At 48.0% G+C, this 23,468-nt stretch overlaps 2 protein-coding genes across 3 annotated transcripts; one reads left to right on the plus strand and one right to left on the minus strand.

Moving 5' to 3' along the window:
• The first annotated feature begins 6,453 nt into the window (after positions 1-6,453).
• On the plus strand, positions 6,454-11,431 carry MEPCE (methylphosphate capping enzyme). 2 transcript variants are annotated; one of them, XM_082671516.1, is made up of 5 exons: positions 6,538-6,575; positions 7,671-8,766; positions 10,207-10,425; positions 10,601-10,727; positions 10,846-11,431. In XM_082671516.1, exons 2-5 carry the CDS (start codon positions 8,503-8,505, stop codon positions 10,896-10,898), a joined length of 663 nt encoding a protein of 220 aa, XP_082527642.1. In that variant the 5' UTR covers positions 6,538-6,575; positions 7,671-8,502; the 3' UTR covers positions 10,899-11,431. The 2 variants fall into 2 exon arrangements, with proteins under 2 accessions (XP_082527641.1, XP_082527642.1); XM_082671515.1 differs by having other exon boundaries at positions 6,454-8,766.
• A 485-nt stretch (positions 11,432-11,916) lies between these two features.
• On the minus strand, positions 11,917-13,175 carry PPP1R35 (protein phosphatase 1 regulatory subunit 35). The gene is made up of 4 exons (XM_082671594.1): positions 12,827-13,175; positions 12,494-12,746; positions 12,280-12,416; positions 11,917-12,168 (listed from the first exon to the last, which is right to left on the minus strand). The coding sequence occupies exons 1-4, from the start codon at positions 13,067-13,069 to the stop codon at positions 11,995-11,997; spliced, it is 807 nt and encodes a 268-aa protein (XP_082527720.1). The 5' UTR covers positions 13,070-13,175; the 3' UTR covers positions 11,917-11,994.
• Positions 13,176-23,468: the final 10,293 nt, after the last annotated feature.

Consider the following 23,468-nt stretch of genomic DNA (forward strand, 5'->3'; position numbering starts at 1 on the left):
ATCTTATTGGCTTTATTCAACAATTCACGAATTGGGCAGCATCCAATCTACCAGATAGACAGGAGCTCCAAGGAGCTATGCAAAATTAAAGACTTTTACAGGCAGAAGGGAGCAGGAAGAAGGAAGTAATACTAGGCAAAAAAAAAAAAAAAAAAAAAAAAAAGCAGGTTGGTCATACAAGGTTACTTTCCTTTAAGGGACTACTGGAGTCTATCAGGCAGATTACCCAACTAGTGATGATCAGGCAATTCCTGACTGACTGGTTTAAGATTCCATTTCTGGGAGACCTAACATTGTAATTAAGTTGTCTTGGTTTAGTGACTTGGGGCTTAGCATAAGCAACCCCATTTGGTGCCTCTTATTAAAGCAAGACACGTTTTTAACAGCCAGAAGTAAAAATAGTAGCAGAGTAGTGGTAGTAGGGTGTGGACAGTCCTGGGAGTTAAACAGTGAGAGTTTTCTTCAGAGGGATAACCTCATTTCACAAGGTTCTCCTGAATACTTAAAAGACAAATAACCTATAAATTCTCCTACCTAATTCAGACATCCCTATGCATAGAGAACCCCCTTTATTAACATCACTATAATGTATATCTTCCCTTTACCTAAATCTTCTAGTCTAATAAATTTCCGAATGTGCTGGACTCTCGCAATTTCTATTCATGGCTCAGAAGTATTTAGTAATCAGCAGAGGTCCCCAGAGAAGCTAGTAAAAAGAATCTAGCATATTCACTCTATATCCATAGTTTATCTGTAGCTATCTACTCACAGATGTTCTACAGATGTAGAACACAGATGTTCTATATCAGCATGCTTCATTATTTCTACCAAAGTTGTGACTAATAATAATGAGTAACACTTATTGAGCACTCACTATAATCTTTGAATATGTCATCTCATTTAATTCTCCCAATAAATCTGTGAGATTGATACCATTTTACATTTGGGGAAACTGAGGCTTAGAGGGATTTAGAGACATTAAGTAATCGATAAAGTGGTAAAAATCAGGATTAGAATCTGTCTGATTTATAAGTTTGCGTTATGAATTGTGCTACACTACATCCCAATCGTCTAGTTCAGTAGTTCAGTGCTTCACAATAACCTTAATATCACAGCACACATGTAAAGCATACATTAAAAGTACACATTGAAACACAGAAAATATTTCTAGGTACTCTAGGGTAAAAGGACCAGGCTGCCCACATCCATATACAACTGAGGGATGGGAGTGGGGGGCCTCCAGCCACACTAAAGGCTGAAGAGGTTAACATCTCTACACAGCTATAAGTCATTTGTGACCCAGCACAGTGCCAAGACTCATCTTGTGATGTTCCAAGAACTTGTACATTTTTCCAGTTTTCACTTTCCACCATTAATATTATTTCTACCCAGCTGTGGTTTGCCCAAAACCTCAGTGTTAATACATGGTAGAGTCAAGATGAACCCAGGTTTTGGCTTCCGAATTCTAATAACATGTCTGTTCTTCTCAGTGATCTTATTTCTGGCTGTTGGTTTTGAGTACTTTGAAGGCCCTGGACCTGAAACTCAATCTTCCTACTCTGCCATCTCCCACTATAAAGAGATCCAAAAGCAGCATAAAATGGATCTTTGGGTTCATACAGTCTTCCCTCTAAAGGGGCTGAAAATTTTACAACCCTCAAATGTCCAAGCTAAACACTCAGTTGTTCAGGGTGTAGAATTCCTCCCTCCAGATCCCAAGATGAATTCAAAAGGTACTGGAGACTTGACTTAGTGTGGCCACAGCATGGCTGAATATAAAGTATTTTTAATTTTTTTTTGGTATTTTTCTGTTCCTTTTCTTCATTCCATAAATGCGAATAATTGATATGTGCTATTCTGCAGTAACTACTTTTCCTATATATTAAGGAGCACATTTTATCATTGTTTCCATCTTAACTTTTCACCACCAACTCCCAAACTTATTTGACACTGGAAAAAAAGCAAGTGGGACATTGGGGGAGAATCACTGCAGCAAACTGGTCCCTTCTTTACGATAATCCTAAATAGAAGCTAGAAACTGGATAAAATTAGGCTGCAAAAGGAATAATAATAATAAATGACAAACATATCTTCTCCCAGACTCTAGAATTCCAAAAATGATCCTGAGAAGTCCTTATGAAGACAATCAGAATTATAAAACTATACTAAATGAGAAAAACAAAATGAAAATTAGTGTACCTGAGATGACAAAATTTGATTTTTTTAAACGTTCCTCTATATAAGATCCTTGTGTATCCGTAAACTATCTCTGGAAGAATACACAAGAAACTGACAAAAGTGTCTCAGCAGACTGGAAACGGGTGGCTGGGGGTGGAAATGAGCTCTCTACTGTACCCTCTTGTGTAACTCTAGCATTTTATACATATACCACCATTTCAAAATGATTTTTTAAAATAAAAAGAGTATTTTAATCAACCTAAAAAGGCAAAATTTTTCCAATATTTAGGTTCAAATCATTATCTAAACCTATACTGACCTCTCTAGGCAAAAGTGTGTTACTGGAGCCCCAAGCAACTAGATAAAATTGTGGATCATCGTTGAGTTAATAAGATGTAGTAAATATACAAGCAGCAATGAATACTGGTTTTCCTTAACCTACAGTGAGGGTGTGATGAAGAACATTACTTTTAAATAAAATCTCTAACCTGATCAATAGAGAAGGGAAAATCTGGAAGTCACCGTCTGACAAGTCAAGTCTCTGCTCCTCTGTTTCAGGCGAAGTATTTTCTTCCACAATAACGAATGTTGAAATCTACTTCAGAGAGAGAAAAACAATTTTAAGGAAGTTAAAAAATATACAAAATACCACCAACTTTCACCTGGCCAGCTAGGAAATGACTGGGGGCTCTAGACCCAGGAATAACATTTGAGGTTTTAATTTTCTTTTTTCACCTTAGATGAAAAAAGAGAGACAAAAAAATCCAATAAAGCTTTAAGTGTGAAAGTTCCATAACCAGATCCTAACTATTGAACTGACATAAGAAAGAAGGGTGAATAAGGAGGGGAAAATAACTTAGAAATAATAAAGGGAACCAAGGGAAGGTGAATGAGCTATTCCAAAAAATAGTTTTCTTTCATTTAGAACACTAAAAATCATGACACTGATTATAGAATGAAATCACCTAGCTCAGCAGATCTCAAAGTGCGATCTAAAGACCCCTGAGGGCCCCCTCCCTTTTTCAACTACTTATCTGTGTTAGGCTGGGTTTTCTCATACTCTTCAACCAAAACAAGATATCATAACAGATTGAATTCAGAAACAGATGAAAATCTGTTTCATCTGTTTCTGAAAAGCCAGACATGAAAGAGATTGCAGAAATGTAAAACACCATTCTTCATACTAAATTTTCTTTCATTTAGGAAAATATATTTTCATTAAAATATTATCTACGTTAACATTATGTAATGGGTTTATTATTGTTATTTTAAAATTAATAAATAAATGCTTAATTTTTTTCTCAGTTTAATTTCTAATATACTAGTATCAATAGATCCATAAATAGATATAAACCAATGTTTGGAATCCTTCATAATTTTTAAGAGTATAAAAGGATTCTGAGACCAAAATGTTTGAGAATTGATCTAGCTAAATAAATTCAGTCTTGTCAATATTTTTCAAAAAGCATTAATCCTCCTCTCCCTTTCCCCCATTTAGAATATGTTCACAAATTTCTCCCCTCTTAAGTATCCAATTATTCCCTCTTTATATTGTCCCTGGAATCCTTGGTCTAAAAGAACAAAAGAAACGCTTTAGAATTGTCCTCTAACACAGACTCCGTGAGCCTCAAAAAACTGTATTTAAAGACTATATTTTGAAAAAAAAAAAGACTATATTTTGAGCAGAGAACAAGAAAGATCGAGTTTCTGTTCTCACTGAGCTGACATTCTAGTGGGAGTAGATAGACACATACAAAAATAAGTAAATATATATTGTAAACTAAATAAATAAAGACTATATTTTGGGAGCAGTTTTCTCAGGGTTACTTGAGATGCTGCCTCCCAGGCTTGAAGTCCTCCATATGGCCACCAGATAAAACATAACTCTTAAATAAATAAATAAAGACTATATTTTAAATATCCTTTAAGCTGGAGTTTGATTTTTGTCTTAATGTCTAACGGTATGTAGATCCCTGCTCATTATCATTCCTCCGTCAGTAAGAGTTCTTTTTCTCTTTCTCTCTTCCTTCCTTCCTGTCTCTTTCTTCCTTCTTTCTCTCATGTGCACTCAGCAAGCATGATTTAAAACTTTTAACAAGACAGAAGGAAAAAATGATCCCCACTACGCTTACTGCCCATAACAGACTACCTAACAAGACATTTACTGTCATAACTACCTGAACTAAACCTTTTACATAATCTTATAAATAAATTAATGGTGACTAAAGCTTCTCGGTTCAGAGAGTGCAAGGAAGCACAGAGATACGGGGACTTATCACCAAAGCAGACTCTTTCTTTAGGACCCTGATCCTGGTTCAGACCCTTGCTATCTAACTCCCGGAAAGCTTGCATACTGGCCCCAAACTACTGCCGACCTCAAACTAGCCTTTTTGTATTGCTTTCGCTTAAAGGGGTCATGCCCATGGACTCCCAGACTCCGGCAGCATTTTGACTCACAGAGCACCAAGGTGACGTTTGGAACAATAAAAGGCCTGATTCCACCTTATAAACCAGAGGGAAGAACTCTGACGGACCCACATATTTCCCTCTCTCTTCCCTCACCAATTCCGTCTTAAGCACAACATTTAAGACCGGAGGTACCACAGAGCCAAAAGTCCTTGACTCCCCTCAAAGGGTAAAAGAGTGGCTTTCTAGCGTCTCTTCCCCATCAACAACTCCCCCGCCATGAGAGAATTTCCCCTCAGCTCCCACCCGCAACCCGCGGAAGCACCAGGATCCGCATTCTCCCTCAGGTCCGTCGTCGCCCGCCGTGATATTGAGTTACTTTTGTTTGTTTGTTGGGAGTAAGTTTGCGGTTAGAGATTCTGAGGACAGGGGTTAAGAGTTGGACGGCACCCTGAAGAGAAAACTTCTCAGGCGACAGGTGTCAGGATTGGCCACGCCTAGCACCTTCAGCTGCAAGCGGAACTACCTTCTGGAGAGATGAGAACCTAAGGGCGAGGAGCAGAGTGGGGTAATGCAGAGATTCTCCAAGCCCCTCAAACCTCGAGCCAGTTTTCCCGCCACCAGGGAAAGGCGCGAGGCCGCGCACAAGCTCCACCTCCACCCCCACCGGCGGCCTGCTCGCAGAGGTAAGGCGCATGCGCAACTGGAATCGGCTTCTGCGTCTGCGCAGCTGAGTTATTGCCGCCATCTTCCAACAAAACGCCCTGTAAAACTACAAATCCCATAATCCTCGGTGGCCTCACTTTTTTTAGGTGGCAGCAATAGCGCCTGATCGTTCAAGATGCACATATTCCTTTTACTAACTTTACTCTGTGCTCGAGACTGCCTTTTCCTTCCTCTGGGAATCGTGCCCTGATTCCCATTCTTCCTCTTAGTCTCCTTCATGCCCTTATTTTGATATTTTATTTTGAGACTATCCTTAACCCCATTCTCGCCTCTTCCTCCCTCTTCTCAGCCACAGGACCCGCACCCCAAGCGCTGTTGGCAAGGAGAACGAGCCACAAAGCACCCTCTGGAAAGGCCGTCGAGTAGCTTCTTCCCCATTGACTGAGGCAGGGGGTCCCCAAAGCAAGCCAAAGCCTCTTCTCCGCCCACATTCGTTTTTATATAAGGCGGCGCGAAGCCACAACGTGTGCTTGGGAAGGCCTGCGTACGAGGGGGCGGTGGTGGTGGGTGTACTGCTATTGGTGGCTGTGGTGGGCGTCGGGGTCGCTCTCCGCGGGCTGGGGGGCTCGTGCGCAGACGTCGGGTGGTGGGCGGAGGCGTTGGTGTCCGGGCGGTGGATGGGGAGGCTGAGAAGAGGGCGTAGTGTCCCCAGGTGATTGCGATTGGGGGAAGGCGGAGGAGCGAGAGAACTACTCGGCCGTTTCGAGGGAAGAGGAAGTTGGACAACATTGCCTGTTTTAGTTTTTTTTTTTTTCCAGTTCAGCAGAGAATATTTTCAAGGGGGTGAGTTAAAATGACCTGTCGTATTATACTGAGAACAGTTAGTAGGAAGACGGGCAGTACGCTCCGCTCCTTCCCCTCCCCTACTTCTAGGTTCACCCCCTCCACTCCCTCGGAAGCCCTTCTAAATAGGTGGACACAGGGGGCAACCAGGTCATGAATAATTCATGAGGGCCGCCCCGTTCCTTAGCCACACCCCTCCGAGTCGTGCTGACGCATGATGCGTGTACCAAACCTGAGGAAGCAACGTAACAGTTCCCGCCCCTAGGACGGAGGGCGGGGCGTCATCTCCAGCACGTGCTGCATCTACCCGCGCAAGCCCAAAAGGGTGTGCGCAGGCGCTGCCCACTAGGGGGAGGAAGGAGGCGGGGTAGGGAGGTTGCTGGGTTTAGAGCCGGGCGGAGACCGCTGAGACTCATTCCTCAGGAACAAGGGTCGGGTGTCAAGGAGACCTTTTCACACCAGCTCCCCGTCCCCCGCCTACGGTGGGTGGGATCGCGCGGCAGAGACAAAGGATATCAGTAGGGACGGACATAGCTGCGAAGGGAAGTAGGGTGTCAGTTTGGGGTGGTGGGCTTTTGGGGGGGCTGAGGGGGCTATATTTAAACTCCCGGAGCCGTTAAGTTGGTTCGTACTCCGATGCGCGCGCAACCAGGGTGGTGGCGGAGTGCGCATGCGTGATTCCAGGGAGCGAGGAACGCGCCCCAGCAGTGCGCGCTCGCGGCGAAGCGGTAGTGGTAGTGGAGAAAGGGGTCGGCGCACGCGCGGTTGATTCCTCGAGTTGTTCGGGTCTCGCGGGCATCTTGTTTTGGTCTCGCGGGCGAGTAGGGCGCGCTTCGGGGGAGGCGCTTGGGCGCGAGACTAGGGGAGAAGAGCAGAACTGCGCGCGCACTCGCGAAAGGGGGGGAAGCGAGCGGGGTTTAGGAAGGGGGGTTAAGCCCCCTGTCCCTCCGGTTGCCCTCGACTGGGACGGAATAAGGGGAGGAAATGATCGAGATGGCGGCGGAGAAGGAGCCGTTTCTGGTGCCGGCCCCGCCGCCGCCGCTTAAAGATGAGTCGGGCGGAGGGGGCGGCCCCACTGTGCAACCGCACCGAGAGGCAGCCTCCGGGGAGCTCCGCGGCGGAACACAGCGTGGGCCGGGCCCGCGCGCACACTCGGCGGGATCCCCGGCTTCTGAGGCCGGCAAGGAGAGCCCCGGGGCTGCACCCACCCCTCGGGGCGGTCAGTCGCAGCAGCAACGAGGGGGCGGCCCCCAGGCGCAGTCGCACGGGGAGGCCTGCTTGTCGGATCCCCCCGGGAGAGCCGCTCCCCCGGACGTGGGGGAGGAGCGACGGGGAGGGGGCGGAACAGAACTGGGCCCCCCTGCTCCTCCTCGACCCCGTAATGGCTATCAGCCCCACCGGCCCCCTGGGGGAGGTGGGGGCAAGAGGAGAAATAGCTGTAATGTAGGGGGAGGTGGTGGAGGCTTCAAACATCCGGCCTTCAAGAGGCGCAGGCGGGTCAATTCGGACTGTGACTCTGTCTTACCCTCCAACTTCCTCCTGGGGGGCAATATCTTTGATCCATTGAACCTGAATAGTCTCCTGGATGAGGAAGTGAGCCGCGCACTCAATGCGGAGACCCCTAAGTCATCCCCACTTCCGGCCAAGGGGCGAGATCCAGTGGAGATCCTCATCCCCAAAGATATTACAGACCCTCTCAGTCTCAATACTTGCACTGATGAGGCCCAAGTAGTCCTTGCTTCGCCACTCAAGACTGGTCGGAAGCGGCATAGACACCGGGGACAGCACCACCAGCAGCAGCAGCAGCAGCAGCAGCAGGCAGCTGGAGGGAATGATAGCCACTCCGTGCTGCCCACAGCCCCCCTCACTTCCTCACTCCATGGGGAGGGCACCCCGCAGCAGCAGCAGCAGCAGCAGCATAGAGGCCAGAACCGGGACGCCCCCGAACCCTATGAACTCAACACAGCCATCAACTGCAGGGATGAGGTCGTGTCTCCCCTTCCATCTGCCCTACAGGGTCCCTCAGGCTCCCTTTCAGCCCCTCCAGCTGCCTCAGTTACCTCTGCATCCTCGTCTTCCTCCTCACGACATCGCAAACGTCGCAGGACTTCCAGCAAGTCAGAGGCAGGGGCTAGGGGTGGAGGCCAGGGTCCCAAAGAAAAGGGCCGAGGGAGTGGGGGAGGCCGCCACCACCTCCACCCACTACCTGCTGCGGGCTTCAAAAAGCAACAGTGCAAGTTCCAGTATGGGAATTTTTGCAAGTACTATGGGTACCGCAATCCTTCCTGTGAGGACGGGCGCCTTCGGGTGTTGAAGCCTGAGTGGTTTCGGGGTCGGGACGTCCTAGATCTGGGCTGCAATGTGGGCCATTTGACCCTGAGCATTGCCTGTAAGTGGGGCCCGTCCCGCATGGTGGGCCTGGATATTGATGCCCAGCTCATCCATTCGGCCCGCCAAAACATCCGACACTACCTGTCCGAAGAGCTGCGTCTGCCACCCCAGACTTCTGACGGGGCCCCAGGAGCAGAGAGTGAGGAAGGGACCACAACCGTCCGAAAGAGAAGCTACTTCCCGGCCTCACTGACGGCCAGCCGGGGTCCCATTGCTGCACCCCAAGTGCCCTTGGATGGAGCAGACACATCCGTCTTCCCCAACAATGTTGTCTTCGTCACGGTAAGAGGGTTCACAGGCTCTTGGGATAGGGACCAGGAGTGAAGATGAGGTTAAATGGGAACATGGCAGGGAAAGGTTATAACCCAGAGGGTGTCTGTGCATGCACCCCTCCCTAGGAAAACCAAATCCTCCAGAGAAGGGTCTGAATCTGCGATTGATTCCACTGGGTGTGTCTCCCCCCCTATAACCTGGGTCGGGGGGGCGGTGGCGGTGGCTCTACTTGGAGTCCTTTCTCATGACTGCAAGCCCCAGAATTGGGGCAGACTCCTCTTGCCCTGCTCTTGGCCAGTACTGTAATCCAGACTTGTCCACCTTCCCCGTTAGAGGATGTGGTCCAGATGAAAACTTGTCCTCCAACCTACTGAAGGTGCATGAAGGGGTGGGTTTCAGACATGCAATGTCTTGGGATGGGGGAGAGGATTAGGGTAGTGGCTGACTAATTACAGTTTCTGTCCTTTGATGGGGACCTTGTTTGCATTAGATGCAGAATTGATTGTCAGTGGCCAGGAACCTAAGCGGCTTGGCCTAAGGTCATCTCCACACTGACCCAAGATGGTGGGATGGGGAAGTGTCAGAAAGAGTACCTTGGGGAAGCAGGAGAGAGTACCATGTCTTCAGTGTCTGTCCCCTGACTGCAGGTGGATTCCCGTAAAATGCTCCAGTTAGGCCAGCTACAGGAATAGTTGGCAGTGTGTTGGGTTACAACCTAGAAGAATGGACTTTGCAGAGGGTGGTAATGAGCTTATCATCTAGAAGAGGTTTCCTGCGGGATGGGGTTCTTCATTTCTCTGGGAGAAAAAGAATAGGCCTGAAACTTTGCCAGTCCCAACTACAGGGAAGGAACCCACAGGTCTCCCTTTCAAACCTGGGTTGGGGCCCTTTGCATAACGTTGAATCTCTCAGCTTAATGACTGTGGGGTGGGAATAAGTAGCGGACAGGGTCTTGGGAGAACCCCACCATTCTTTCTCTGCAATTTGACCCCAGCTTTGGTGATCTCGTGGATAATTTGCTCAATTTAAAGTTACCGGGCTTCCCTGGTGGCGCAGTGGTTGAGAGTCCGCCTGCCGATGCAGGGGACACGGGTTTGTGCCCCAGTCCAGGAAGATCCCACATGCCACGGAGCGGCTGAGCCCGTGAGCCATGGCCGCTGAGCCTGCGCGTCCGGAGCCTGTGCTCCGCAACGGGAGAGGCCACAACAGTGAGAGGCCCGTGTACCGCAAAAAAATAAAGTTACCCAAGCTCCCTTTTTATGTTTGATTGGCTTACCACCAATAGAAAGCAAGAAAATGAGACTCAAACAGGGTACCATTTGGGAGTTATTTTGAGAAGTGTCAAAGCAGATTGTGGCCAAGGACTAAAGTGAGGCTGCAGAGTGGGTTGTGAGGGGGCAGTGGTTCTTTTATGCCTCTGTTGACCTCACCCCCAATTCTTGCTCTCAGGGTAACTATGTGCTGGATCGAGATGAGCTGGTGGAGGCCCAAAAACCTGAGTATGATGTGGTGCTCTGCCTCAGCCTCACCAAGTGGGTGCATCTCAACTGGGGAGACGAGGGGCTGAAGCGCATGTTTCGTCGAATCTACCGGCACCTACATCCTGGGGGCATCCTGGTCCTGGAGCCCCAGCCTTGGTCATCCTACGGCAGGAGAAAGACTCTCACGGTGAGTTGGGGTTTCTGGAAGTTGGGCCTATCCTTCCTTTAGTTGAGGCAAGGAAGGCCTCAAAGAAGCAGAAAGAGGACTTTCTGAACAAGGTGAAAAGGCCCCCTGGGTGGGCATCATCCTCCACCAGCAGAGAAGGCAACGAGCTAAAGTGATCCCTTGTCGTCCTCCCTAGGAAGCAATCTACAAGAACTACTATCGAATTCAGCTGAAGCCAGAGCAGTTCAGTTCCTACCTGACATCCCCAGAGGTGGGCTTCTCCAGCTATGAGCTTGTGGCCACACCCCACAACACCTCCAGAGGTAAGGCTGGCTTATTTTGTTGGGGGAGGAAGGGAGGCCAGTCCTGGTGCAGGGTGCAGACCCTGTGGAGTCTTAAGGTCCTGCCAAAACCCCTCCTGATTGCACACTCTTCCCTCAGGCTTCCAGCGTCCTGTGTACCTGTTCCACAAGGCCCATTCCCCCAGCCACTAAGTGGCCCCCTGAACAGAAAGTGTGAAGCTGCCCGCTGCTCCAGAGGACCTGGGGGGGGAGAGGAAAGTATCCCAAGGTCTTTTCTTTCTGCCTCCAAAAATAGTTTCCTCTCCTGGATCTGCAGAGAAAGCTTTTCCTGTGTTGCTGCCCCAGCCTCTTCCCTACACCTCTGGCACCTAAGCAGCAAGCCCAGCTGTGCTGGAGTCACCATCATCTTCCTCTCCCCTAGCCCACTGGGCTGGATGGCATGGACTGTTTGCTGCCCTCTGTTCTCCGAGGGCATGGGAGCTGGGGGGTATCAAGTTCTCTAGCCTCTTCCTCCTGTTCTCCCAAGGAGAGGTTCCCATTTCTCCTCGGCCCTTGTCCCTAGCTGCGTTTCAGTGGACCACGGATAGATGGACTGAGGGTTAAAAGGGGGACGTTGCTGGGGAGGCATGCAGGTACTGTGAAAATCCTTCCCTCTGCTGTCCCTCACTGGGAGAGGGGGTTGGGTTTGGAATGTGAGAACAGCACAATAAACTTGATGTTTAGGGCAGTGGCCCACACACCTGTCTAGCACATTCTAGTTGGGGGCGGGGGGTGGGGGTGGGGGACACGGTGCCTCCTGGTAGAACCTGTGCTTCCTCTCTGCCCAAACTATAGTCTTAAGGAAGAGGGCAGGTTTTTCAATGGTTGGGAAGGCTGTTGAATGCTAACGAGACCCACACCCAAGTGTACAGAACCCTAGGCCAGGAAAAAGGGGTATGTGAACTTTGATGTGAAACCTGAAGAATCTATCCTCCCCCAAAGAAACACTGACAAAACTTTTTTACGTTAAGTTTTGGGCACAAAGCTAACTTTGGAAGTTAACCGTGGAGTCGAAGTGGAACTAGAAAAAGGCACTTTTAGGACCAGACCACCTGCCTGCTCTATTTCTCATCACTACCAAGTTCCTTTAAAGGAGGGCCAAAACCTTGACTTTCTGGCAGCTTCCAACCTGAGGCTTGACCCCATCTCAAGGCTCCCAAGAAGAGTCCCATTTGTTAGCAAAACCACTTTATTCTCATAGTTTAAAAACAAAAAGATATGAACTAGCAATCCAGGGAGCCTCCCAAGTCTACGCTTCCCATCGCCTCAGTGTCCGATGCATAAGGAAGGTATCCTCTGAAGGGCGGGGCCGGAGTTGAAGCCGGAGAGGGGGCAGACCTTCCAGGGTCAGGTGTGGAGATTCATAAAATAATGTTTCTGGATCACACAAAATGGTCATGTCTGGCCCTGGCCCAGATGGCTCCTGTTGGAGTTGGAGCAAAAAGCAAGGTTACCCTCGGGGAGGGGACAGAACCCCTGGCAGTTGGGGAGGAGGGGGGACGGGGTAGGGGAGACTCAAGCCCAGGTCCCTCACCTTTGGAGGCGGGGCTCGGGCCTGCGGCGGCAGGAGCGCCAGTTTCTCCCTCAGCGCGGCGTTCAGAACCTGTTCCTCGGGCACCTGCAGGCTCACCAGGTCTCGGAAGAGCCGCTTGGAGCGCGGCACGTTCAGCCCTGAGACCGCAGGAGCGGAAGTGAGCGGCGCCTCGCACCCCCGCTCCCGCGCCCGGCCGGCCGCCTGCCCCCCTCACCCTCGGCCACGCTCTCTTCCAGGCTGCAGCGGGTCTGGAACGACTTTCTCAGCTGTTCTTCCACGGCCTTCGCGGCATCGAACTGGCCCCCGGCTGCGGCCCGCGCGGCCTGCAGCTCGAAGCTCAGGGCCAGGCTGCTCTGCTGCGCGGGCGTCCCCAGGTCCTGCGGCGCCGCGAGCTTCTCGCTCGGTGCGGTGGCGGCCGGCGGCGGCTGGGACCGTACCGGGGAGGGCGGCGCCAGGCGGAAGCGGACCTGGAAGCAGAGAGCGGGGCGGTGAAGAAGAAGGCGCGGGGTCGTCGGCGGGCTGGCGGCCAGGCCTTCCCCCAGCTCACCTGCCGCCCCTTGCGGGCCCCGCCCCGCCGGTCCGCCCGCCCCTTCCGCCGTCCCGGGCTGCAGTTGGACCGCCCGCGCCCGGGGCTCTCGGACAGAGGGCTCAGACTTAGGCTCAGGTCCAGGCCGGGCTCCGGCACGGGGGCTCCGGGCACGGGGGCTCGGGGTTCTGGGAGTGGCCCTGGGTCAGCCACGGCCTCTCCCCCTTCCACCGACTCCAGCTCTGGCTCCTCACAGCCCATCATCTTGGGGTGTCTGCAGGGGTGCGGGGTCGCTGGGGCCCAAGGGTCAGGGAACACAGACTCGCCACCTCCTCTCCCCCGCCCTTCTAAGACAGCGCTACCGAAAACCGTTAGCGCCCGCCCCGCCCTATTGGTGCGCCTAAGCGTCATTTCCGTTGCCCCGCTCCCCGCCTCGCGGAAAGCTTCCGCCCACAAAGCCTTGCCCCGCCCCCAGGCCGGGGTTTTAGAGCTGAAGCCCTTGGAAGCTCTACGGGTCCTCATTAGGACCATTTTCATCTAGAAACTTGCGCTACAGCGTCGTTGCCCTATCCAATCGCCACCACCTGGCCTCCGCTGGAATCCAGAGTGTGTCAGTCCTCCCTATTAACGGTCCAGCGTCCCCATACTGGATCTCCCTACTCCATGCCTCCACAGCATCTCCGGGTGTTCCGTCGCCCCCAAACTCGGACCGGAGCTCCCCAGTTTGAATGAGGGCGTGGCTCGCTGACTCCAGCCCCGGGCCCCCTCCTAGGTGACCGTGGTTGCCTGGGCGACAGCAGCCTCATTCAGTTTGCGGCCTTTTGTGACTTTTTCCCCTTCGAAGATCCACTAAAATATTCATCTATATAAAAAATAAATATCTGCATATAAGTACAGTTTTTTAAAAAAAGGCTCCGTGGATTTATCCCGGACTGCAGGGCAGGAAACGGGAGCTCTCGCCTCATTCCCTAATGTTCCTTGGGGTAGGCCCTCTCAGTTCTGTGAGCCTCTGTTTCTTCTTCTGTAAAATGTACTAAGTTGGGTTCAAGACTTTTGAGGCTCTCCCAAAATGCGTTAACAGTCAACAGGCATGTTTTTGTGTCACTTTTCAGTTTGTTTTCACATACTTTATCTTCCAAGAAATGCTGTGGAAGATCAGATAGAATGGATGGCGTTACCCATATTTTACAAAAAAAGTTTTCGAGAATCTCAATGGTGAAACTAGAGGCTTTCCTGCTAAAGTCAGGAATAAGTATGGCCATTTCCTCTACTGCAGATCTTCCTCCACTTATGATGGGGTTATGTTGAGAGAAATATATCGTTAAGTCGAAAATGCATTTAATACACCTAACCTACTGACCATCATAGCTTAGCCTAGCCTACCTTAAATGTGCTCAGAACACTTAATTTAGCATATAGTTGGACAGAATCATGTAACACAAAGCCTATTTTATAATAAAGTGTTGAATATCTCATGTAATGTATTGAATACTGTGCTGAAAGTGGGTACAGAATGGTTTTAAGTGTATCACGTTGCTTACCCTCATGACCACGAGGTTGACTGGAAGCTGCAACTCACTGCCTCTGCCCAGCATCACAAGACAGTATGGTACCATATATTGCAAGCCCGGGAAAAAGATCAAAATTCAAAATTTGAAGTACGGTTTCTACTGAATGCTTATTGCTTTCACACCATCATAAAGTTGAAAAATCGTAAATCAAACCGTCACAGGTCAGGGACCATCTGTATACTTTGTTTTGTATATTTGACTTTGGAAACTTATATGTTTTACATGATTATATGATACAAATTAATTTTTAAAAATCAGTCCCTAAAAGTTGAAAGCAAGATGAAACAAATGAACCTAAATGTATATTTACTACACAGATGGGAACTAACTACACAGATGGGAACTCTTCTGAATGACTTGAAAAACACAGTAATTTAGCTATACATCCAAAAAATCTACCCTAAAGACAAAATTAACTGCTGTTTAAAAAAATTTTAAACTGCCATAAAATCTTAAATTATATTCAGTAGTCATATTGTTGGGAATAAGTGAAAATGGGTAGGATAGAACATAATTATGTTGATGTTATCAGAACTGGAATTTTGGCATAGGAGAAAAGACATACAAATATAAAATCAATGATGTTATGCAAATTCCCTATACTGTTGAATTTAGGAAGTATCTTATGAACCCATGGAATATTTTAGTTTAAATTTAAAAGCATATACTAATTCTGTCTACTGAAAAGCCCTTAGAAGCAATGATGGACCCAGTAAGCACCCCTGGCCTCCAGAATGTGGTAGCTAATTTCATATCCCTGGGCATTTCAAAACCTACACGCCAATGTTCATAGCAGCTTTATTCATAATAGACAAAAACTGAAAACAACTCAGTGTCCTCCAACAGGTAAGGACTTAAACTATGGTTCACTTAATGCCATAGAGTACTAATCAGCAATCAAAAGGTGCACACTATTGATAACATGCAACAACTTGGATAAATTGCCAGGTTATTATGCTGAGCAAAAAAAGTCAACTCAAAAAAATTAGATGCTATATGGTTCCATTTATATGACATTTTGGAAATGACAAAAATTTAGGAATGGAAGACAGATTTCGTGGTTGCCAAGTGTTAGGGACGAAGTGGAAGAGATGCAGGTGGTGGGAAGGAGGTGGGTGTGGTCATAAAAGGTGTAACTCCAGAGTTTTTCTTTGGTGTTGGAACTGTTCATTTCCTTTACTGTGGTGGATACAGGGACCTACACAGGTGATAAAACTACACAGAACTTCAACGAAAGATCTGAAACAGAAATTAAGGAAACAAGCCCATTTACCATCACATCAAAAAGAACAACATACCTAGGAATACACCTACCTGAGGAGGCAAAAGACGTGTACTCTGAAAACTATAAGATGCTGATGAAAGAAATCAAAGATGACACAAACAGATGGAAAGATATACCATGTTCTTGGATTGGAAGAATCAATATTGTCAAAATGACTATACTACCCAAGGCAACCACAGATTCAATACAATCCCTATCAAATTACCAATGGCATTTTTCACAGAACTGGAACAAAAAAAAATTTAATTTGTATAGAAACAAAAAAGACCCTGAATAGCCAAAGCAATCCTGAGAAAGAAAAATGGAGCTGGAGGAATCAGGCTCCCTGACTTCAAAATATACTATAAACTATACTACAGTAATCAAAACAGTATGATACTGGCACAAGAACAGAAATATAGATCAATGGAACAGGATAGAATTAATCTACGACAAAGGAGGCAAGAATATACAATGGAGAAAAAACAGTTTCTTCAATAAGGGGTGCTGGGAAAACTGTGCAGCTACATGTAAAAGAATGAAATTAGAACATTCCCTAACACCATACAAAAAAATAAACTCAAAATGGATTAAAGACCTAAATGTAAGACCAGATACTATAAAACACTTAGAGGAAAACATAGGCAGAACACTCTTTGACATAAATCACAGCAATATCTTTTTGGATCCACCTCCTAGAGTAATGAAAATAAAAACAAAAATAAACAAATGGGACCTAATGAAACTTCAAAGCTTTTGCACAGCAAAGGAAACCATAAACAAAATGAAAAGACAATGCACAGAATGGGAGAAAATATTTGCAAACGATGCTACCGACAAGGGATTAATCTCCAAAATATACAAACAGCTTGTGCAGCTCAATATCAAAAAAAACAACCCAATCAAAAAAAGGCAGAAGAGGGGCTTCCCTGGTGGCGCAGTGGTTGGGAGTCCGCCTGCCGATGCGGGGGACGCGTGTTCGTGCCCTGGTCCGGGAGGGTCCCGCATGCCGCGGAGCGGCTGGGCCCGTGAGCCATGGCCGCTGGGCCTGCGCGTCCGGAGCCTGTGCTCCGCAGAGGGAGAGGCCACAGCAGTGAGAGGCCCGCATACCGCAAAAAAAAAAGGAAAAAAAAAAAAAAAAAAGGCAGAAGATCTAAATAGACATTTCTCCAAAGAAGATATACAGTGCTCCAAAAAGCACATGAAAAGATGCTCAACATCGCTAATTATTAGAGAAATTCAAACCAAAACTACAATGAGGTATCACCTCACACTACTCAGAATGGCCATCATCAAAAAGTTTACAAACAATAAATGCTGGAGAGGGTATGGAGAAAAGGGAACCCTCCTACACTCTTGATGGGAATGAAAATTGGTCCAACCACTATGGAGAATAGTATGGAGGTTCCTTAAAAAAATAAAAATAGAACTACCATATAATCCAGCAATCCCACCCCTGGGCATATATCTGGAGAAAACCATAGTTTGAAAATATACATGCACCCCAATGTTCATAGCAGCACTATTTACAGTAGCCAAGACATGGAAGCAACCTAAATATCCACCGACAGAGGAATGGATAAAGAAGAGGTGGTACATATATCCAATGGGATACTACTCAGCCATAAAAAAAAGAATGAAATAATGCCATTGGCAGCAACATGGATGGACCTAGAGATTATCACATTAAGTGAAGTCAGTCAAACAGAGAAAGACAAATAGCATATGATGTCACTTATAATGTGGAATCTAAAAAGATAATACAAATGAACTTATTTACAAAACAGAAACAGACTCACAGACTTCAAAAACAAACGTATGGTTATCAAAGGGGAAAGGTGGAGGGGGCATAAATTAGGAGCTTGGGATTAACATATACACACTACTATATATAAGGTAGATAACCAACAAGGACCTACTGTACAGCACAGGGAACTCTACTCAATATTCTGTAATAACCTATATGGGAAAAGAATCTGAAAAAGAATGTGTATATGTATATGTATAACTGAACCACTTTGCTGTACACCTGAAACTAAGATAACATTGTAAATCAACTATACCCCAATATAAAAAAAATTAAATTTAAAAAAATTTTTAAAAGCTATTTAGAACTTAATACATACACACACACACACACATACACACGAGTACAAAACTGGGAAATGTTAATGAGATTGGTGTATTATGTGAATGGCAACATCCTGGTTGTCACAGAATAGTATAGTTTTGCAAAATGTTACTGCTTTAGTCGGTTCATGCTGCTATTAACAGAATACCACAGACTGGGTGGCTATAAACAACAGAACTTGATTTCTCACAGTTCTGGAGGCTGGGAAGTCCAAGATCAAGGTCCTGGCAGATTCCATGTCTGGTGAGGAACCACTTCTTGGTTCACAGGTGGCTATCTTCTCATTGTGCCCTCACACGGCGAGAGGGGTAAGGGAGCTCTCTGGGGTCTCTTTTGTAAGGGCACTAATCACCTAATCACCTCCCAAAGACCCTACATCCAAATACCAACACTTTGGGGATTAGGTTTCATTATAGAAAGTTTCAGGGGACACAACTATTCAGTCTATAGCAGTTACTATGGGGGAAAACTGGGGAAAGTGTACGAGGGATGTTTCTGTATTATTTCTTACAACTGCATGTGAATCTACAGTGATCTCAATAAAAATTTTAATTAAAAGTAATGCTGGGGCTGGGAAGAAGGGCAGTGTGTGAGGGTGGGTGTATAGAGGAAACAAGATTAGCCAAATGTGGGTGATTGGTGAAGCTGGGTGATGGGTACATGGGGGTTTATCATAATATTTTTCTTTACTTTTGTATATATTAGAACATTTCTATGATTTAGAAAAAAAAAAAAACTTTGGGTTTATTTTTTTTAAAGGAGGCTGAGATAGCTTTGGCACCCAGGAAGTGTTGGAGGTGAAACTTGAAACTGCACCCTATCCCCCAACCCTCAGGCCTGGGCTGTGACGATGGATATAAATGCCCTACAGGAACCCTAGCCATGAATTCAGTAAACTCAATTCCTCAGTCTTAAAATCCAGCCACTTCACCTCACATCAATCAGAATGGCCATCATCAAAAAGTCTACAAAAAAAAAGGTCTACAAATAGGGCTTCCCTGGTGGCGCAGTGGTTGAGAGTCCACCTGCCAATGCAGGGGACATGGGTTCGTGCCCCGTTCCGGGAAGATCCCACATGCCGCGGAGCGGCTGGGCCCATGAGCCATGGCCGCTGAGCCTGCGCGCCCAGAGCCTGTGCTCCGCAACAAGAGAGGCCACAACAGTGAGAGGCCCGCGTACCACAAAAAAAAAAAAAAAAAAAAAAAAAAAAAAAAAAAAGTCTACAAACAGTAAATGCTGGAGAGGGTGTGGAGAAAAAGGAACCCTCCTACACTGTTGGTGGGAATGTAAATTGATACAGCCACTGTGGAGAACAGTATGGAGGTTCCTTAGAAAAATAAAAATAGAGCTACCATATAATCCAGCAATCCCACTCCTGGGCATGTACCTGGAGAAAACCATAATTCGAAAAGATTCATGCACCCCAATGTTCATAGCAGTAATATTTACAACAGCCAAGACATGGAAACAACCTAAGTGTCCATCAACAGATGAATGGATAAAGAAGATGTGGTATGTATATATACACACACACACACACACACACACACACACACAAAATGGAATATTACTCAGCCATAAAAAGGAATGAAATAATGCCATCTGCAGCAACATGGATGGACCTAGAGATTATCATACTAAGTGAAATAAGCTAGACAGAGAAAGACAAATATCATATGATACCCCTTACATGTGAAATCTATAAAAATGATACAAATAAACTTATTTACAAAACAGAAATAGACTCACAGACATAGGAAACAAACTATGGTTACCAAAGGTGAAAGGGAGGTGGATAAATTAAGAGTTTGCGATTAAAATATACACACTACTCTGTATAAAATAGGTAACCAATAAGGACCTACTGTACAGCCTATATAGCACAGGGAACTATACTCAGTATCTTATAATAACCTATAATTGAAGAGGATGTAAAGAGAATGAATGTACGTATAAGTGAATCACTTTTCTGTATACCTGAAACTAACACAACATTGTAAATCAACTGTATTTCGTTAAAAATAATTAATTAAATAATTGATTTTTAAGCAAAAAGAATAACTATAAAACATTTTTTAGAAATCTGGCCGCTACCTCTTCTTAGGCCTGGATACAGAGATTAAAACAAGCCATTCCCGGGGAATTCCCTGACGGTCCAGTGGTTAGGACTTGGCGCTTTCATTGCCGGGGTCCTGGGTTTGATCCCTAGTTGGGGAACTAAAATCCCGCAAGCTATGCAGCACGGGCCAAAAAAACCCCAAGCCATTCTGTTTGCTAGCTTATGTTATGGGCCTCCAAGAAGTGTAAAGTTCACCGAACAACTTTAAAGAAACAATATGAATATGAGGATGGGTAAGTGGAGGTGAGGGAATGAGGGGTCTCAGTCCAACCTCCACTCTGCCTAGGATTTTTTTGGCTGGAATTGCTTGTGCTCTTTTTTTTTTTTTTAATTATCATGTACATATTTATGTTAATACAATTTGATGTTGCTCTTCCTCTCTAAAAAAAAAAAAGTCCCCCCTTTAAGATGGAACTGATAAGCAAGGAAGATTCCTTCTCTATCCTGAACTTCAGAGTCCCCTCGTGGCGGCATGTTCTAGAGCTGTACCCTCTTCTGCAAAGATGGATTCCAGTTACACACCACAGAAAAACCAAGCCCTGACTAGGGGCAGCAGAAAGTGTGAAGGGGGAACCCAGGAGGAGGGAGTGAGGAGAGAGATTGTAAATGTGGTCCAGGAACTGACACACACACCCCACCTACTCAAAGCAAAGGGGAGGAGGAACAGAGAAGCTTCCCCGAACCCCGTTAACTGAGATTGCCAAGTGAGGGGGCCCTGCCCGAGCCCTCATCAACTAGCCCCTCCCTCCACTCTCCAGGCTGGGGAGGTCCCACCTCTGCATCACTTCCCATCCTGGGGAGGGTGGGAGAGGAGAGAAGAAACAGTGCTGAAGGAAGAGGGAAAGGAGCACAAGAAGACCCCCAGGAAGAGGTCATGCTTCGGGTTCTTGGGTTTTGTCTTGATCGGTTACACTCACCAGGTAGTGGTGCTCCCTTTAGTCATCTAGGACAGGCAATCCCAGACACGGATCCTGGCTTGGGACAGACAAGGCTAGGTGCTGGAAGGGGTCATTCAGGGTCATTCCTGAGGTTCTGCTGGGCCAGACACTATAGGTGGGCTAAGGTGGGACAGCAGACAGGACAGGGCCAGAGGTCCTTCAAGGGACCATGCTGTTGAGTAGTACCAGCATGCATCCAGCACAGTGGTGTGACTGGGACCATGGCAGCAGGCAGCTAGGAAGACCCACCCCAGCTGAGAAGGCAGGGGAAGAGCCATGGTTCCATCCAGGAAAGCGCCCTCCAATAGGGCCCAGACACGTCAAAGAGATGAGGCAGCAGCCCTCCACCACCACCCTCTGCAAACCCCACGTGCAGGGACCCCTCACTTCCCGTCTCCCACTCCCAAACTGGCTGCTGCCGAGGGGTCAACCCAGAGACACCTCCTCACTGTGTCCCTGTCACACAGGGGATGCTGGAGGATGGGAGTGGCTGACCTTGCACTTCAACAGCTGTAACCCACCCCTCAGCCACACACACGTCCAGGCTCCCAGCCCCAGTGTACTTTCCCATCCTACCTAATCTCAGGGGTTGGCAGGGTAAACCACCCCCCAGCAGAGGGCCTGAGCCCTCCACTCCTTTCTCCCAACCCAGAAGGAACAGACCGACACCTGGAGGCGAGGGCACAGGTCCGGCTGCCCGCCAACGCACTGACTCTGAGCCCCTCGGCCTGGCCCCTCCAGAAGCAGGGAAAGGAACAGGAGGGCCAGGATGACACCCCTTATGTCTGAGTCTCCAGGGATATGGGATGAGACCAGCTTCTGGGATGGAGATTTGAGGGTAGGGAATAAGGTCTCATTCGGAAGAAGCTGTCCACAGTCTGGGTGGGGTAGAGAATGAAGAAGGGGAAATTGGATGACACTAGGAAAACAGAGAGAAACAGATTTTCAGGGTTGGAGGTATGGAGAATTCAGTGGAGTTGGGCTTGGCAAAGGGGAGAGTATTAGATTGCGAGCCTGGGCTTGCTGGGGAGGGGATGTCCTTGATGTCAACATAGGGAACAGAAGTTGATGCCCGTTGGTTAGGGCTTAAAAGAGCCTGGGGAGAGGCTGGTCAAAAACACTGGAGCTACAAGAAAGGGGATAGAGGCCATGAGCAAGGTGGGTGGGGTTAGAGCCACAAAACATATGGCCATAAACCAGGAAGATGGGGCCATGGGTAGGGGAAATTTAACTATGCAGAGGGACACATGGTAAACTGCTGGCCTTAACCTAGGATACAGGTCCTAACAGATCTCTGCCTGGCTAAGAGTCGGCACCTCAAAAAAATGGGATGGGGGCAGTCTGCTACTCAATGAGGGAGGGCACACAGGATATGCTGGGGGATCCCTAGGGTGAAGGGTGATTCCGCGGGAACCTCTAGGTCAAACAGGCAGATGCTGGTGTGAGGTCTTTGCACAGCCCAAGGCTGGCTGGTGGAAGAGAAGGATCAGAGTCCCTCTGACTCCACTCTCTGCCGTGGTCCCAGGACCATCTGCCAAATGTCAACCCAACAGGAAAAGACAGGGTGGGGGGCGGGGGAAGGAGAGGAGGGGGCATGCTGGGAGGGATGGGAAACATAAAGTTTCCAGGTAGGGGTGAGAGGTGCTCTAGGCGAAGAGGAGAGACGGGGGGTCAAGGGGGGCAGAGACAAGGTATTGGGGGCTGGGACATCATTAAGTGACTAAGAGGCAGGGGCCACGTTCCCCAGCAATAACCTCAGCTTGGGCAGCTGTGCAGAAACTTGAGGAGGGACCAGGGCCGGGGGTAAAAGGGAGAAGGCCTGAGAGGGAACTGAAGCTCTGAGGTCCTGCCTTGGTCCTGAGGCTGCAGGAGGTTCCAAGATGGTGGAGAAGGAACCCTGGCCCAGAGCCCACTGGTGTCCACCGCTGCTGAGGCTATGGGAAGCTTGGGTGGGGCAATAGGACTCTCCTCCCCAAAAACTACTGGGACAGGGGGTCCCAGCCTCCGCAGACCACCACCCTCCCTTGTCAAAGTCTGACCCAGCTCCCCAAACTCTTCCCCTTTATCTCAACCTGTGTCTCTGCCTCCACACTCTCCCCATCTCCCCTAAGCTGCCCCCAAGAGGTGCCCAGGCCCAGACTGAGCCCTCTCCCAGGACCTGCAATGCAGAGGGGATTTTAGAGTCTATGAGAAAACTGACCCAGGGCCAGCAGCTGGTAGGTGCAGAGCCAGGGCCTGAGCCCAAGGCACCCTCCTCTGTGTGGTGCCCAGCCTTCCTCTCCCCACCCGCCATTTATGCTCAGGCAAGAGGGTGGCCATGTTCCCCAGAGCCCAGCACAGGCCCACCACAGAGAGAGAAGATAAATATTTGCCAAATGAGAAAAAAGTATTCTTTTCAGGTTTTAAACACTATCCCTGATTCTGACAATTTAGGATTTGACTAATATGATGACTTTTTTTTTAATTGGCCCCAAATTCTTTGACATTCCTTCCATTGAGAGGCGCAGTGTACATTCCCTCCCCTTGAATCTGACTCACATGCGCCTTCACTGAAACAACTCTGCTCCCCACAAGCCAATCACCACACTAGCTGGGAACTGGAGCAGGAGGGAGGGCAGGTGAGACAGCCAGCCTGGGGGT

Source organism: Grampus griseus (assembly GCF_964374135.1).
Source record: "Grampus griseus genome assembly, chromosome: 14".
Classification (NCBI taxonomy): Eukaryota; Metazoa; Chordata; class Mammalia; order Artiodactyla; family Delphinidae; genus Grampus; species Grampus griseus.